We start from the raw sequence: 13,924 nt of genomic DNA on the forward strand, positions 1-13,924 counted from the left end.
TCAAAAGATCATTATTGAGCCAAGTGACATCAGAGCTGGCTATAAAAGTCTTTCCTATTCATAAAATGTAGTTTTAACCTCAGGCAACTGGAATTAATAGAAAACACAATATTAACTAAGAGGGAATGAGAAAATTTTCTGTTTTAAAATAATATTGAAATCTTAGGCCTACTATATAGTAAGGGGAAACAGTATGTTTAAGATTTTCAGGAACTCTGAGGTAGTTTTATATGGTTTTTAAGAATAAATACATTTTTATGAGTAATATAGCATAAGCAAAGAAAGCTTCCTCAGCTTAATTTCCAACTCTAAACTCAAAATGTACTTTATTCTCCACTCTTCCAATATAGGTAGGAAACATGGCAAACTTTTTTCTTTAATGATACAGAATCTTACAGTTCCTCAAGATTAGGAGTTATAAATGAACTTTCATTGTATAGTACTTCAGATATAAATATAAAATGTATAGGCAATAGATGGATGTATCTTTGCCATCAATCAGACTTAATCTCTAATTTAAGGGCCATTTTATTAAATTCCTGTTATAAAATTATTTTGAGTCACCAGAATATTTTTATTTTTAAAGTAATCTGCTAAAAATCCCACTTAAAGTTTTACATTTTATTATAGCTAATGAAAATATGTAAATCTGTATAGTATTTATTAAAATTCTAGGGTGGCTTTATGGGCATTTACAAGGAGAAATTTTTATTTATGAAATGCCGTAAATCAAATAAGTTACAGCATCACATTTTCTAACCATTTATTAAGAGTGACCAAAAAAAGTCTAACTTTGCATTGCTTTTACTTTCTCACGTCATGGGAGATATCCGCAAAGATAAAGTTAGGTGTTGTTCTAAACTGCCTCCAAATGATCAAACTGACTCAGCACACACTGTGGAGGGGCAAGCAGGGTCTGAGAAGAATGATAAAGTAAGAATGAAGACTTCAAGAAGTGATAAATTGCCACTGCCATCCACTCTATGCACCAGAGCAGCAAAGTAGATCAAATATCTCAAAACAGAAAAAAGGAACAACCGAAAGGGGAAGGAGAAAAGCGTTTGCTTATTATGATTTGATTTTAAAATTATTTTCAACCTAGGGTACATGATCTCTTTTTTCATGATTGAAAAATATGAAACAAAGAAGCAAATGAAGTTAGTCCAAAAAATTGATCATATTATTCTAACACTCCAAATTGCATTTGCGATAATAGTAAAGTTTGTACGTCAAGCCAGAAAACTCAACTATATATAACAAAACTCCATCATAGTTCAGGAAAATCACATCAGGTACCGCGAATAAACTTGAGCTGCAAAATATGATTCTCACCAAGACATCATTAAACACAACTACCCTCTGCTTCTGCTTTCACAGTTTATGATATGTAATTTTGTGGCATTTTTTTTGTTTCTAGGAAAAACAATTGTCTGAAAATTGTATTATCATTAACTATGACAAATTTAGCCATCTCATTTTTTATTTTCACAGATCATGTTAGGAAGAAAGCTACAAAATGCCAGATTAGCATTTCAAAATGTATTTGAAAGTAATGAAGGGAAACTGATTAAGTTAGCAATGCTAAATAAAAGAGACAATTCATACAGAAGCTTTCCCTGTAAAATATTAAATAAACACTCAAAGTGGCAACTTTTTCAATTTAATAAACCAACTAATTTCTTTCTCTGAGGAAAGTTTCTCCCTGACCAAAGCTCTGGTTTTATGTGCAAGTTTTTTCTGGTTGAAACCATGTACTATTTTGAAGATCAGGTTGTTAAATGAAATAGTAAATGACTCTTCCTTCTCCCTCTGCCTCTCTCCTTCTTGCCAGGATGCTTAAATATATCAGGCCATGTAAATATTTTGTCGCCCGCATATCAATTACAAGGACAAATGCTAAGAATGGTTTGATTGGATTCATAAGAGTGCTAACGTAGAAATGCTTGACTTACTTGCCATTGTTTCATCAGCTCTCTTACTCCCTTGGAATCTTCTAGGAGCTTTTCTTTGTGGGTGGCATCCTGTAGGACGTTGGCAGTGGTTTCAGCTTCTGTAAGCCAGGCAAGAAACTTCTCCAGGTCCAAGGGGAACTGTTGCAGTAATCTATAAGTTTCTTCCAAAGCAGCCTCTCGCTCATTCACTCTGCAAAGGAACAAATATTCAGATGCAATTCTCAAATATCTGAATGGTGCACCCAGAGAACCCCATAAAAAGAGCAAGGCTAAAGGGACTAAACTGTATATATTAACTGGGTGAGTTGTTGCTAAAGCTCCTCTTAAAAGCAACAACAACTAGAATAGTGTCTATATACACACACATTTTTATATACACACATATATACATATATGTATATACATATATGTGTGTATATACATACTAGAGGCCCAGTGCACGGAATTTGTGCACTAAGGGGTGGGAGGGGGGGAGTACCTCAGCCTAGCCTGCGCCCTCTCACAGCCTGGGAGCCCTTGGGGGATGTCCAACTGATGGCTTAACATCCTTAGCGTTGCTGCCGAGGCAGGAGAGGCTCTCGCCACTGCTGCAGCACTTTCCAGTTGTGAGCCCGGCTTCTGGCCGAGCAACACTCTCCCTGTGGGAGTGCACTGACCACCAGGGGGCATCTCCTGCATTGAACATTGGATTCATAAGAGTGCTAACGTAGAAATGCTTGACTTACTTGCCATTGTTTCATCAGCTCCCCTGGTGGTCAGTGCGTGTCACAGCGACCGGTTGTTCTGCCATTCAATTTGCATATTAGCCTTTTATTATATAGGATATTTGGATTTTGAAAGTTCATATATGAACTCTCAAAAATGTTCTTTAACTTTCTAGATTTTACTAATCAGTTTTGAGAGTTTATTTTAATTTTTTGAAAGTTTATGTTAATATGCTATAAAAGTTTAAGCTAATCTTTATATGTGAAACCCTAAAATCCCTATACCATGCTTAACTTTGATGTCACCTGAGGCAGAAATCAAGATTGGATAGGCCAGGAGAAAAGTCAAGATTTTGTAAAACTAGAATAGAAAGTTGAATGCTGAATGAAAAAAGAGAAGGGGGCCGAAACTGGTTTGGCTCAGTGGATAGAGCATCGGCCTGTGGACTGAAAGGTCCTGGGTTCGATTCTGGTCAAGGGCGTGTACCTTGGTTGCAGGCATATCCCCAGTAGGAGATGTGCAGGAGGCAGCTGATTGATATTTCTGACTATCTCTCTCCCTTCCTCTCTGTAAAAAAATCAATACAATATATTTTTTTAAAAAAAGAGAAAAGAGAAGGGGATTGGAGGAAAAAAGGAGAACAAAAGACTAACAAGTAGAAAAATAACTTCTTTCATAGAAAGCTTTGTGCAGAATATTATTTTATGTAACACTATGGTGTTCTAATAGTTTTAACTATTGTGTTGGCTTTATATTTCATTACCTGCCTGTCATATAACTAAGAATATTTTCCAAAAGAAAAAAATTATGTGTAATGGAAAAGTTAGAGCTGAAAAACAGACAGATCTGAGTTTAAATCCCAATATTCCCTGCCAACTGTGTGATAGGGAAGGTTACTTAACCTCTCTGATTTCTTAGTTTCTCATCTACAGTACATATGGCTGTGATGAGAATGGAAATACAATGTCTGTAAAGCCTCACGAGTTATCTAGTTACACATTACAGTTATTCAAAAAATGTTAGTTTCCTCTGCCTATATCCCATTATCTCACTTCCTCTAGTCTTTTAGAGGGAATAAACCAAATTCCCTGACCAAAAATAAAAAAAATCTAAAAAAATATTCACATTTCTTGAAAATATATATAATGCAAAAGTATTGTGGGCACACACACACACACACACACACACACACACACACCCTCAGCAAACATCTACATAATAATAGCTTGGGAGGGAAAATTGCCCAAGGTGTTAACAGTCCCAACAAAAAAGATTCAGGTAAATTTTGTCTGCAATGAGGGAATTAGTATTCTATTTCAATGCTGTATTTGCCTTCGATTACTACACAAACACTTTCTGGGATTAAACATACACTGAAAATGGGTTTTAAAAAAATTGAACACTTGAATATGATACACACTGCTTGTTAAGATGTGATTGTCAATAATTATGCAAAATTGCAATTTATTTCAGCAACAACTTTATCATGGGATGTGCAAACCAGGCAATAAACAACTCCTGCCGAGCCAGCGGCAGCAAAGCCCCCGGAAGAGCTGTTTATTCATCATGTGTGAAGTTTTTGCTGAGCATACAGTCTTCTACAGTGTCATTTCGGTGCTCACACTGGAGAAAAATCTTCTGTCTGCATTAACTGGTGGAGGGTAGAATAGGTTTATGGGGATGTAGCTATTGGAAAAAAGGCAGCATTGCACTAAGCTATTTATCAGCTCCTAAATAAACTTGAATACTGCACAGCTGAAAGGTAGCTTAGTGTGCTGGTTAGGAAAATCAGTTAAACCTCGTGTACTTCCAGGGCTTCCTGGACTGCTGGTCCTTGCTTCTTCAGTTTTTGGGCGCACTCTCAATGTAGGGAGAAAGATGCAAACTGTTTTTTATTTATCTTTTAATTTGGTATGATTCAAAAATTCAGAACCATTGCTACAGCAACGAGAATCTTCATGTTACAATTGTACAGGTTGCAGCACGTGTAACTGCTGATGTGGGAGTGTTTCTGGCTACAAAAGCAGCAATTTCATCCAGTTCAAGCTAATATTTCTAGGTTGGCTTATGCATTAGAAATCACTAAGGCTTACTCCATATCTAGCCCCACATTTGGGATAGAAATAAGTTGTCACATTCCAGAAGACAAATACAGGGTTACATATTGACATGTTTTCGAACATACTTCAATTTCACACAAAATAAAAAGACAGTATGAAAGTCTCGTGGCAGAGGGAAGCTTAGAGAATTAGACACCGTGCATTTTTTTTATCAGCTTCATCTTCATGATGAGCTGCACTCGATACATCATACCTCTTCTGTCCTTAAACTTGAAACACCACTTACCCTCTGCTTCCAGACAAAGTAACCAGTAGATAACTTTGAGTTCTCTGTAAAATGTAATGCACATAAATCAGATGAAAGGGTTCTACTGAGACAATGAGATTTCCAGCCAAATCCTACCAGTGAGTTTCCTGCTTTGTAAATTAGGCCTTTAGGGAAGAACAGTAACTCTTTCAGGACAGTAAGGCATCATTTTCCCAAACAATACCCTTACAGTCCAAAATACTGACAACATCAGGCTGAATATTTTCCAATTTGGAAAATATGTTTAAAAATTCAGTGGCAGCAACAGCAGAAAATTTCTTCAAATGAGCCCCTTTACAGGCCTCTTCGATCAGAGGCGAGATTGTTGTTTCCTGCTTGTGTGGGAATTTTTAAGGCTCCATCCTTTTTCCGGAGGTCAGTCCGTTTACACTGAATTCCTAAATTTTCATTGTGCCAAGTCTAGACTAGAAATGAGTCAAGGGTACATGTATGCTATATTTGTGCATTTAATAGCTCTGAATGTAGCTTGTACTTTCTAATTTTCTATAACCATGTGGCTTGAAATGGCTTCTATGATAAAAATGTAAACATTAGGAGAATCATAAAGAAATTTTAAAAATGCCTTAGAACAAAACTAAAGGTCTTAAACATGAATTACTTTATAAATTCCTGTCTAGGTTATCAAATTATAGACCCTGAAGGAAATTTGGCTGAATGTTAAAAGTAACAATGACTAGATATCAGAAATAGTAATGATGCTTTATAAATATAATCTATTGTATTGGTTAAGTACCATTTATATAACAAATTTTAATTTTCAGCTATTTCAGCTTTATAATGTGTGAAAATAGCTAAGAATTTGATGGGGTATGGAATGGTATGGTGCCTTCAAAATGTTTTTCTATCCCTTCATAAAGGCATCATATACCGTTCTCAGTATGTGAACATGGGCAGTATGATACAGTGGTTCCCCAAGTGTGGCCCACAGACCAGCAGCATGACCATCATCTGAGAACTTATTAGAAATGTAAATTCTCAAGCTCTACCCTACACCTACTAAATCAGAAACTCTGAGTGTGCCATCCAGCAAACTGTGCTTCACCAAGCCTTACAGGTAATTCTGATATAGTCTATAGCAGGAGAATCACTGCCACTGCAGACCAAACTTGAACTACTGGTGCAGTGGGCACTGTGCTGAGCTGTCAGCCCCTTTTCAGGACTTAAATAACTTTTGCACTAATTTCTGGGAAAGTTGCTGGAGGTATCTTGTATCCAATGACTGGTTAATGTGTGGGCTATAAAAACCTGGCCTCCTTGCTCCAATTCAGGACAATTCTGTAGGGGAGAGCAGACCACAGGAGGGGAGAATGGATGTTGTAGTTATAGCTTCATTGAAGCCCAGCTTCTCCTTCTGCCCTATTCTGCTTCCTTTTCCTTCTTCCCCTTCACAAGTGTGAATTCTAGGAGCACTTTCCAATGAAATTCCTGCATATTAATCACTTTATAAGACTCTACCTTCTCAAGAACCTGAATTGTCACACTGTTAAGGCTTTTGAAAATACACTTGCCTAAGATATGTATGTGGATAAATATACAACCACTTGCACAGATTATGGTCTCAAAAGGGAACAGGATGGAGGATTGTCACACTCAGCAATGAGTCTGAAGAGCTACTGCATCCCTGGTTGCATTATTACCAATTAGAAGTAAAAATCTACTGGAGGGGCAAAGTGCTGGAGCTATAAAGCTTACTACAACCCTGTACCTGCCCAAGAAGGTGCCCATCCAGAGACAACTCTATATAAGGGGGGAGAATCACGGAAGACGTGTCTTTAGCATCTCCATTTTCCTTTTAAGCACTAATTATCAACATGGCAATCAGATAAGTAATACTCAGATCTGTCGCTAAACATAGACACTTGTGCGTGTGCACACACATGCATATCATAGTATCTCTGAATAAATCTCTAAGATTCCAGATTTTCTATTAAGTTGACTATCATCAATTTCTAATGATCAACCTAATATATAAAAAGCAAAGGAGAAAAGGGAAATTTACTACTTTCCAAAGTAAGGCTGAAAAGCTTCATATATAGATAATATTCCATTATTAGCTACATAGATGGACAATACTTTATCAGTGTACTGCATTGCAGGATTTTATATATATTATATGTTACATATAGATAGAAATAAACACATTCAATATTTTTAGGAAAATAAGGATCAATCTTATATAGAAGGCTATTTTTCCAGGTGTTTCTGTGTGAGAAATGGGGAAATTGACATAATTCATTCTGCTAAATAATACACTTCCATCTGGGCCCTGGTATTGTCCAGTAACCAAATAGAAGGCTTTGAATCTTTCTTTCCTAGTTTATTTGCATTTTAACCACTATCATTTCCTATGATAATTTTAGGGGATGATTATATCCCCCCTTTTGTTTGTTATAGATCAGAATGAACGAGCACCTTAGCAGCACCTGGACTTAAGAACAAAAATTTTCTAGCAATGTCAAATGGCACTCATAGAACCAGTGTTAATCTGAAGTTCAAATTATCTGCAAGTATGATTCTATACTGGTTTTCTAGTAAATAAGTTACACTTTGATTTTTTGGTAAATAACTTTGTATTGTATTTGAAAGAGGCAGCTAAAATTTTATTACCTATGGCTATACAGCTGTTTGTAGAAAGGATCCAGCAATTCTATTAGTAATTTGTACTAATTAGAAGGAAGAACCTAAACAAACTCCTTCAATAATGCTTGGACTAGCATCTCATTAGTTCCTTTTCTGGTAACAAATCTAAGACTGTGGCTTTGATGCTGGGTAGCACTCGGGGAGTCTAAAGGGGGGAGGGCCTCAACCCTGTCTAGGTCCTTGTCATGGAATAGGAAGTAATTCAAAAGCATGACAGAAAGATTTAGCAAAGCACAGTAAATTTATTGAAGTGATAGTATGCACTCAAGAAGTGAGAGTCGGTAACTTGGAAAACTAGATGCACCAATAATAGTGTCTGGGTGGAAGGTTTTTATTAAATGTAGGCAAGGGGGCATAGGGTAGTTCTCTGCTTTTGATGCGATGGGGTGACTGCCTATGTGGCTTGTCCTTGTCTCTCCTCTCCAGATAGTAATTTCTTTTTGGTCCTCCCAATTACAATAAATTGGGGAGGGGAATTGGGGGAACAGATAGTCAGTGACTGCCGGAAGCCGGTCCATCCTTGCTGCTTGACACAGTCTCTGCAGGAAAGAAACATCTGCACAGCATATGTTTCAAGGGACCTGGCGTATATAGCATACTGTTCTTAATATGTTTGCTCCCCTTAGCGCTGTGTGTTTTAACCAAGGTCACCTCTCCGAGAAAGGTTGTTTCCCCAGGTAGGAACTTTTCCCTGAAGTCAGGGAGGGGATGCCTCTCCTAGAAAGGTTGCTTCCCCAGGTAGGAATTTTTCCCTGAAGTTAGGGAGGGGATGAAACTCCTTAACTAAGTGCCAGGCGGGTAGTTAATCACTTTAACTACAAACAATCATGCTTAAGCTACATAATCTTTACTCCCTGGAATGGAGATAAGAAACGCCCTAACCTTTGTAATAGAAATTGACAGGATTAAAATCAACTGGGATAAATACGAATGTAACAAGACAATAAACAGCAGAACCTCTCTGGAGATCGAGACCAGAACTTGGCTGGAGATCCTGGCTAGGCTGCTGATCAACTGAACACTGTCTCCGTGTCATTCCTTCTTCGCCGACTCCGTCTACACCTTTGGGGACCCCTGGACCTGCTGGGGCTGGACCCCGGCAAGTGACAGTCTTGTCTGTGGTGTTTCAGCCAAGATAGCAAAGGGGAGGGGTAGAGCTTGAGGCCTTTGTTCCCTATTCCAACTTTCCTGCCTCAGCTTTATCTGTCTTTGGCAACATCTATCTAGAAATATGGCTACAGAAGAGTTGTGGCAATGAAAGGGATGTTTCTCTTTTCCCCTCTGTTATAGAACTGTAAAGTAAGAAATATCCTCTGTCCTTGTAATTTAACTATTGACCTAGGGTGAACGATGCAGGCTCTAAGGTAGAGCACAGAAAATAAATTTTAAAAGCTAACAGCCATATAGCTCTAAGTGTTTTAAAATATATTCAGACTTATTCTTTCATTATTTCACAAGGTATTCCCATTTTTTTCCTACCTACAAGCTGCTTCTGGTTTTCTTTGTATGCTTCCAGCTGGATATTTCATTTCCTCCCAATGAATTAAACCTCTATACAAATTCTCTTTAAATCTGAACCTCATTCTTATTTCCACGTGTTTACCAACATCTCATTTATTGAGCCAGCCATGCTTCTTTTCCATATGTATTATGTGCCAGGATCTAAGCTTGGTGATGGTGACATAAAAGTCAATGAGCCCTAACCGGTTTGGCTCAGTGGATAGAGCGTCGGCCTACGGACTGAAGGGTCCCAGGTTCGATTCTGGTCAAGGACATGTACCTTGGTTGCCGGCACATCCCAAGTGGGGAGTGTGCAGGAGGCAGCTGATCGATGTTTCTAACTCTCTATCCCTCTCCCTTCCTCTCTGTAAAAAAAAATCAATAAAATATATATATTTTTAAAAAAGTCAATGAGACATGGATTTTAGCATTGAACATATTTAAGTCTGGTAAAAGAGACAGATAGGTAAAGATTTAACTACAGTTACAATATGATTAGGGCTCTAATTTATCTGGATTCATGCATCACATTATGAACTTCAATATCAAATTGGCTAATAAGTGATAAATCTCTTTTGAAACATGTTTTGGCCTTTTCCTATCAAAGAAATGGAGATAATCTAGCTGGGCTTTATTTTATCTTAAGACACAATAAGGGATGATCATTAAACATCTAAGTGAATTGATTTTCACAAAAATAAGAAACCTTTTAGATATATGATACAGGTTATCACTGGTTTCATTTTGCTGTTGAAAAGGTTGAGTCTGAGAGAACCATAATGACTTTCTCAAGGTTGCACACCAGTAAGTGGCAGAATTGAGATTACTATCTAAATCTTGAATTTTAGAAAAGAAGTTTCCTGCCTCTGAAAATAGACATCGGTATCCGCTCCCTTCTGATATATTCATTGTAGTAAAAGAAAGAAAAGTACAGGGAAGGTTATGCCACTGAATCATATTCTTCATTTTGGAGCACAAATTTATCTATTTGTTACTTTACCATAAGCAAGGTCTTTGAAACACATACAAACCTATACACAAATAAGTACACATGCAAAGACATTCTCCAACACTAACTATTGCAGACAGATCTAGCTGGTCTTCGCTTCAAAACAAAAAAATCCATTTTCAACGCAAATTTGCTGGTTTGCTGTTAACCGACTTAGGAATTAACGAGGTTTTCATCCCCTCTTCTTGAGGTCTGGTACTAAATTACTCTAACTCTCCAGAGTTAATTGGAAACCATGACCTAAATGTTCCCAAAGTATTGCTGATTAGTTCTCAGAAAACTCATTCCCATCTTTCGTCACCCCAGACAACACAGGATGACTTTTTAACATGTGCAGAAGCAACACACTTGCACGAAAAATAGATTAGTTTTCGAAAGATAAACCACAGCTTTGAAGCTATCTGTTTAAAGTTCCTTCAATGATACAGATCTTTTAGTAAAAAAGAATCACCTGGACTTAGATAGTAAGCGGGCATAGGCATTATCAGTCATGTAAGAAATTTTAAAATACATACTCTATCACTTTAATATTTTTACTCTGAATATTTTTTAAATCGAGATTTGTACACTATATCATTGGAGAAACAACCATAATTATATACTTTCCCTAAAACCATTATGGCATTTCTGAAAAGAAAATATTAGGAGACAGCAGTAAAAAAAATCTTTCTATTATTTGCATTACTCATTTCCTTTGATTTGTGTTTTTATACTATATCACAGAAAAATGAGATGATAAAAGAAATGTACAAAATATTATGAACAGATTAAGTATTCAAGTATATCTATATATCTATATATCTATATATATTCCTAACTAGGATTGTTAACAAAGAGATTACCCTTCTTTAATGTAAGATATGCACTTTATATTTTCTATTGATACAATGCCTAAAGGTACTATTTGGGAAATTTATAAAAATAATATTGGGAGTAACTAATTATATTTGGTTTGGTTCAAATACAGAGACTCAAATTACTATTCTGGATATTTATAGAACTGTAGAAAATCTTTAGAAAAATGCAGTTATACTACCTTCCAGATAAATAAAAACAGATTAGGGTTAGGCTTATAGTTAGACATAATTTCCACTCTAAATAAATTCTCAATGATTTGTATAATGTGAGCACTTAAGGTGGTTTTGATCACTTGCAGTGTTAATATCTATAAAGGTATATTTCCTAACATTGATAAGCTAGATTGGGTCGTTCTTCTCTCTACATTCTTCTTTGTTCCTCATGGTACTTGTCTTTCTCTGGCTGGCTTATTTCGTTTAGCATAACATTCTCCAGGTCTGTTCATTCTGTTGCTAAAGGTAAGATTTCCTTCTTTTGTACGGCTAAGTTTTATGCCATTGTGTAACTGTACCACAGCTTTTTTAATCCACTTATCTACTGATGGGCACTTGGGCTATGTCCAGTTCTTAGCTATTGTAAATAGCACTACTGATGAACATATGGATGCATATATTCTTTTGAATTAGTGTTTCGGGATTCTTTGGACATATTTCAAGAAGTGGAATTGATGGGTCATGAGGTAGTTCCATTTTTTATTTTTTGAGGAAACACTATACTGCTTTCCACTGCAACTGACCTAATCTGCATTCCCACCAACAGTGCATGAGGGTTCTCTTTTTCTCCACATCCTCCCCAGCACTTGCTGGTTGGTGATTTATTTATGACAGCTATTCTGACAGGTGTAAGGTAATATCTCATTGTGGTTTTAATTTTCATCTCTCTGATAATTAATCACATTGAGCATCTTTTCATATGTCTATTGGTCACCTGTATGTCCTCTTTGGAGAAGTGTCTATTCAGGACCTTTGCCCATTTTTCAATTAGATGGCTTATTGTTTTGGTGTTGAGTTGTAAAAGTTCTTTTTTTAAAATATATTTTATTGATTTTTTACAGAGAGGAAGGGAGAGAGATAGAGATTTAGAAACATCGGTGAGAGAGAATCATCGATCAGCTGCCTCCTGCACATCTCCTACTGGGGATATGCCCGCAACCCAGGAACATGCCCTTGACTGGAATCGAACCGGGGACCTCTCAGTCCGCAGGCCGACGCTCTATCCAGTGAGCCAAACCAGTTTCGGTCTAAAAGTTCTTTATACATTTTGCATATTAATCCTTATCAGATGTATCATTGACAAATATGTTATCCCATTTAGTAGGTTGTCTTTTCCTTTTGTTGATGGTTTCATTTGCTGTGCCAATACATTTTAGTTTGATGTAGTCCCACTCATTTATTTTTTTTCTTTTATTTTTCTTGTCTGAGGAGATATATCAGAAAAATATTGCTATGAGAAATGACTGTGATTTTATCTTTTGATTTTTTTCCTTGATCTCATCATTAACCCATTCATCATTTAGTAACATGTTATTTAGCCTCCACGTCTATGTATTTTTCAGTGTTTTTCTTTTGATTGATGCTTACTTTCATACCATTATGGTCAGAGAAGATGCTTGATATGATTTCAATCTTTTAAAATTTATTTAGACTTGTCTTGTGACGCAGTCCATTGTTCTTAAAAACTTACAAATCAAAGTTATTTCTTGATGTGAGTTTACTGGGTAATTTATATTTCTATAGAATTTTAAAGTTTATACATTATTTTCATATATATTATTTCAATTGATCCTCAAAAAAATTTTTAGATATCATTTTTTGTTATAGAAAATTGATCATATAATAGACTATTCTTCAGTTACCACTAAGGTGTTTAAAAATGAGCATAAGCAACTCTGTGACAAGAATTGTGTTTTGCTTTGTAGAAGCGTAGATATTAAATATTTGGAGCTTACATCAAGTTTTGTACTAGCAGTTAAAATACAATGGTGGACTATTTTACTGGGCAATATGCTGCATTGAATATTCAATGACTTAATTTCTACTCTTACATGAAAACCTACTTTCTTTTGAAATTTTAAAATGTATTTCTGCAAAGAATTTTAATTCAATGTATTTTTAGGTGCATTGCTAAAACAGAGGGCATAATAAATAAATTCTGTCAAAATTAATCAACTACTTTGATAAATTTTCTGATTGCCTGTAAGTTTGATCATGGCCCAGAGATATCATGTACTGAAAGGACCTTATAATTTATCCTGTCCAGGCAACCATTTGGCTCTGTCACCCAATATACTCATATTGCCCCTGCTTTGTATTACCCACAAATTTGAATGGGCATCATCTCTGCAGCTCCACTCATATTCTGTCAAAAACATCCAATGTGGCAGGGAAGAGAACAGAACCTTGTGATATAGCACCAGGGATCTTCGTTCAGTATTTGACACTGATCTATTCATCAACATCCTTTGTATAAAAGCATGAAATAGTTTCTAAACCATCCAGTTTACCTTGCATTTAGCCAGTATTTCTTCTACTTATTCACAAGAATATAATGAAAGGCCTTGTCAAATATCCTGATGAAATGCAAATAGACTGATGCATTTTGCTTATCTTCCAGTCTAAAATTTCTCAATGCAAAAATTTATTTTTTGCCTCAAATCTAGAGATACTATAGGTTTTATTTATCTCTGTATATGCATCTGTGTTTGTTTTACTAAATTACCTGGTTGATCTCTTCAAGAAGTAGGTTCATATTTCTCTTACAGCTTCCACCTAAGTAGCGCTCATCATTTTAAATGTCTTGAGGAGTTATGTTATCTCCTGTGATGTTTATATAGAATTTAACTGCATTTGTCAACCTCTAGTTTGAAGGCAAT

At 36.1% G+C, this 13,924-nt stretch overlaps 1 protein-coding gene across 2 annotated transcripts in view; it reads right to left on the reverse strand.

Annotated features, from left to right (window-relative positions):
- DMD (dystrophin) overlaps positions 1-13,924 on the reverse strand; it is a 2,781,977-nt gene that overhangs the window by 620,491 nt on the left and 2,147,562 nt on the right. For both annotated transcript variants that reach the window (XM_081115404.1, XM_081115406.1), the window contains one exon: positions 1,953-2,142. In XM_081115404.1, coding sequence (XP_080971530.1) covers positions 1,953-2,142 — 190 coding nt within the window. The remainder of the gene's footprint in view (positions 1-1,952; positions 2,143-13,924) is intronic.

This window comes from Myotis nattereri, assembly GCF_964212035.1.
Source record: "Myotis nattereri genome assembly, chromosome: X".
In the NCBI taxonomy this organism is placed as follows: domain Eukaryota; kingdom Metazoa; phylum Chordata; class Mammalia; order Chiroptera; family Vespertilionidae; genus Myotis; species Myotis nattereri.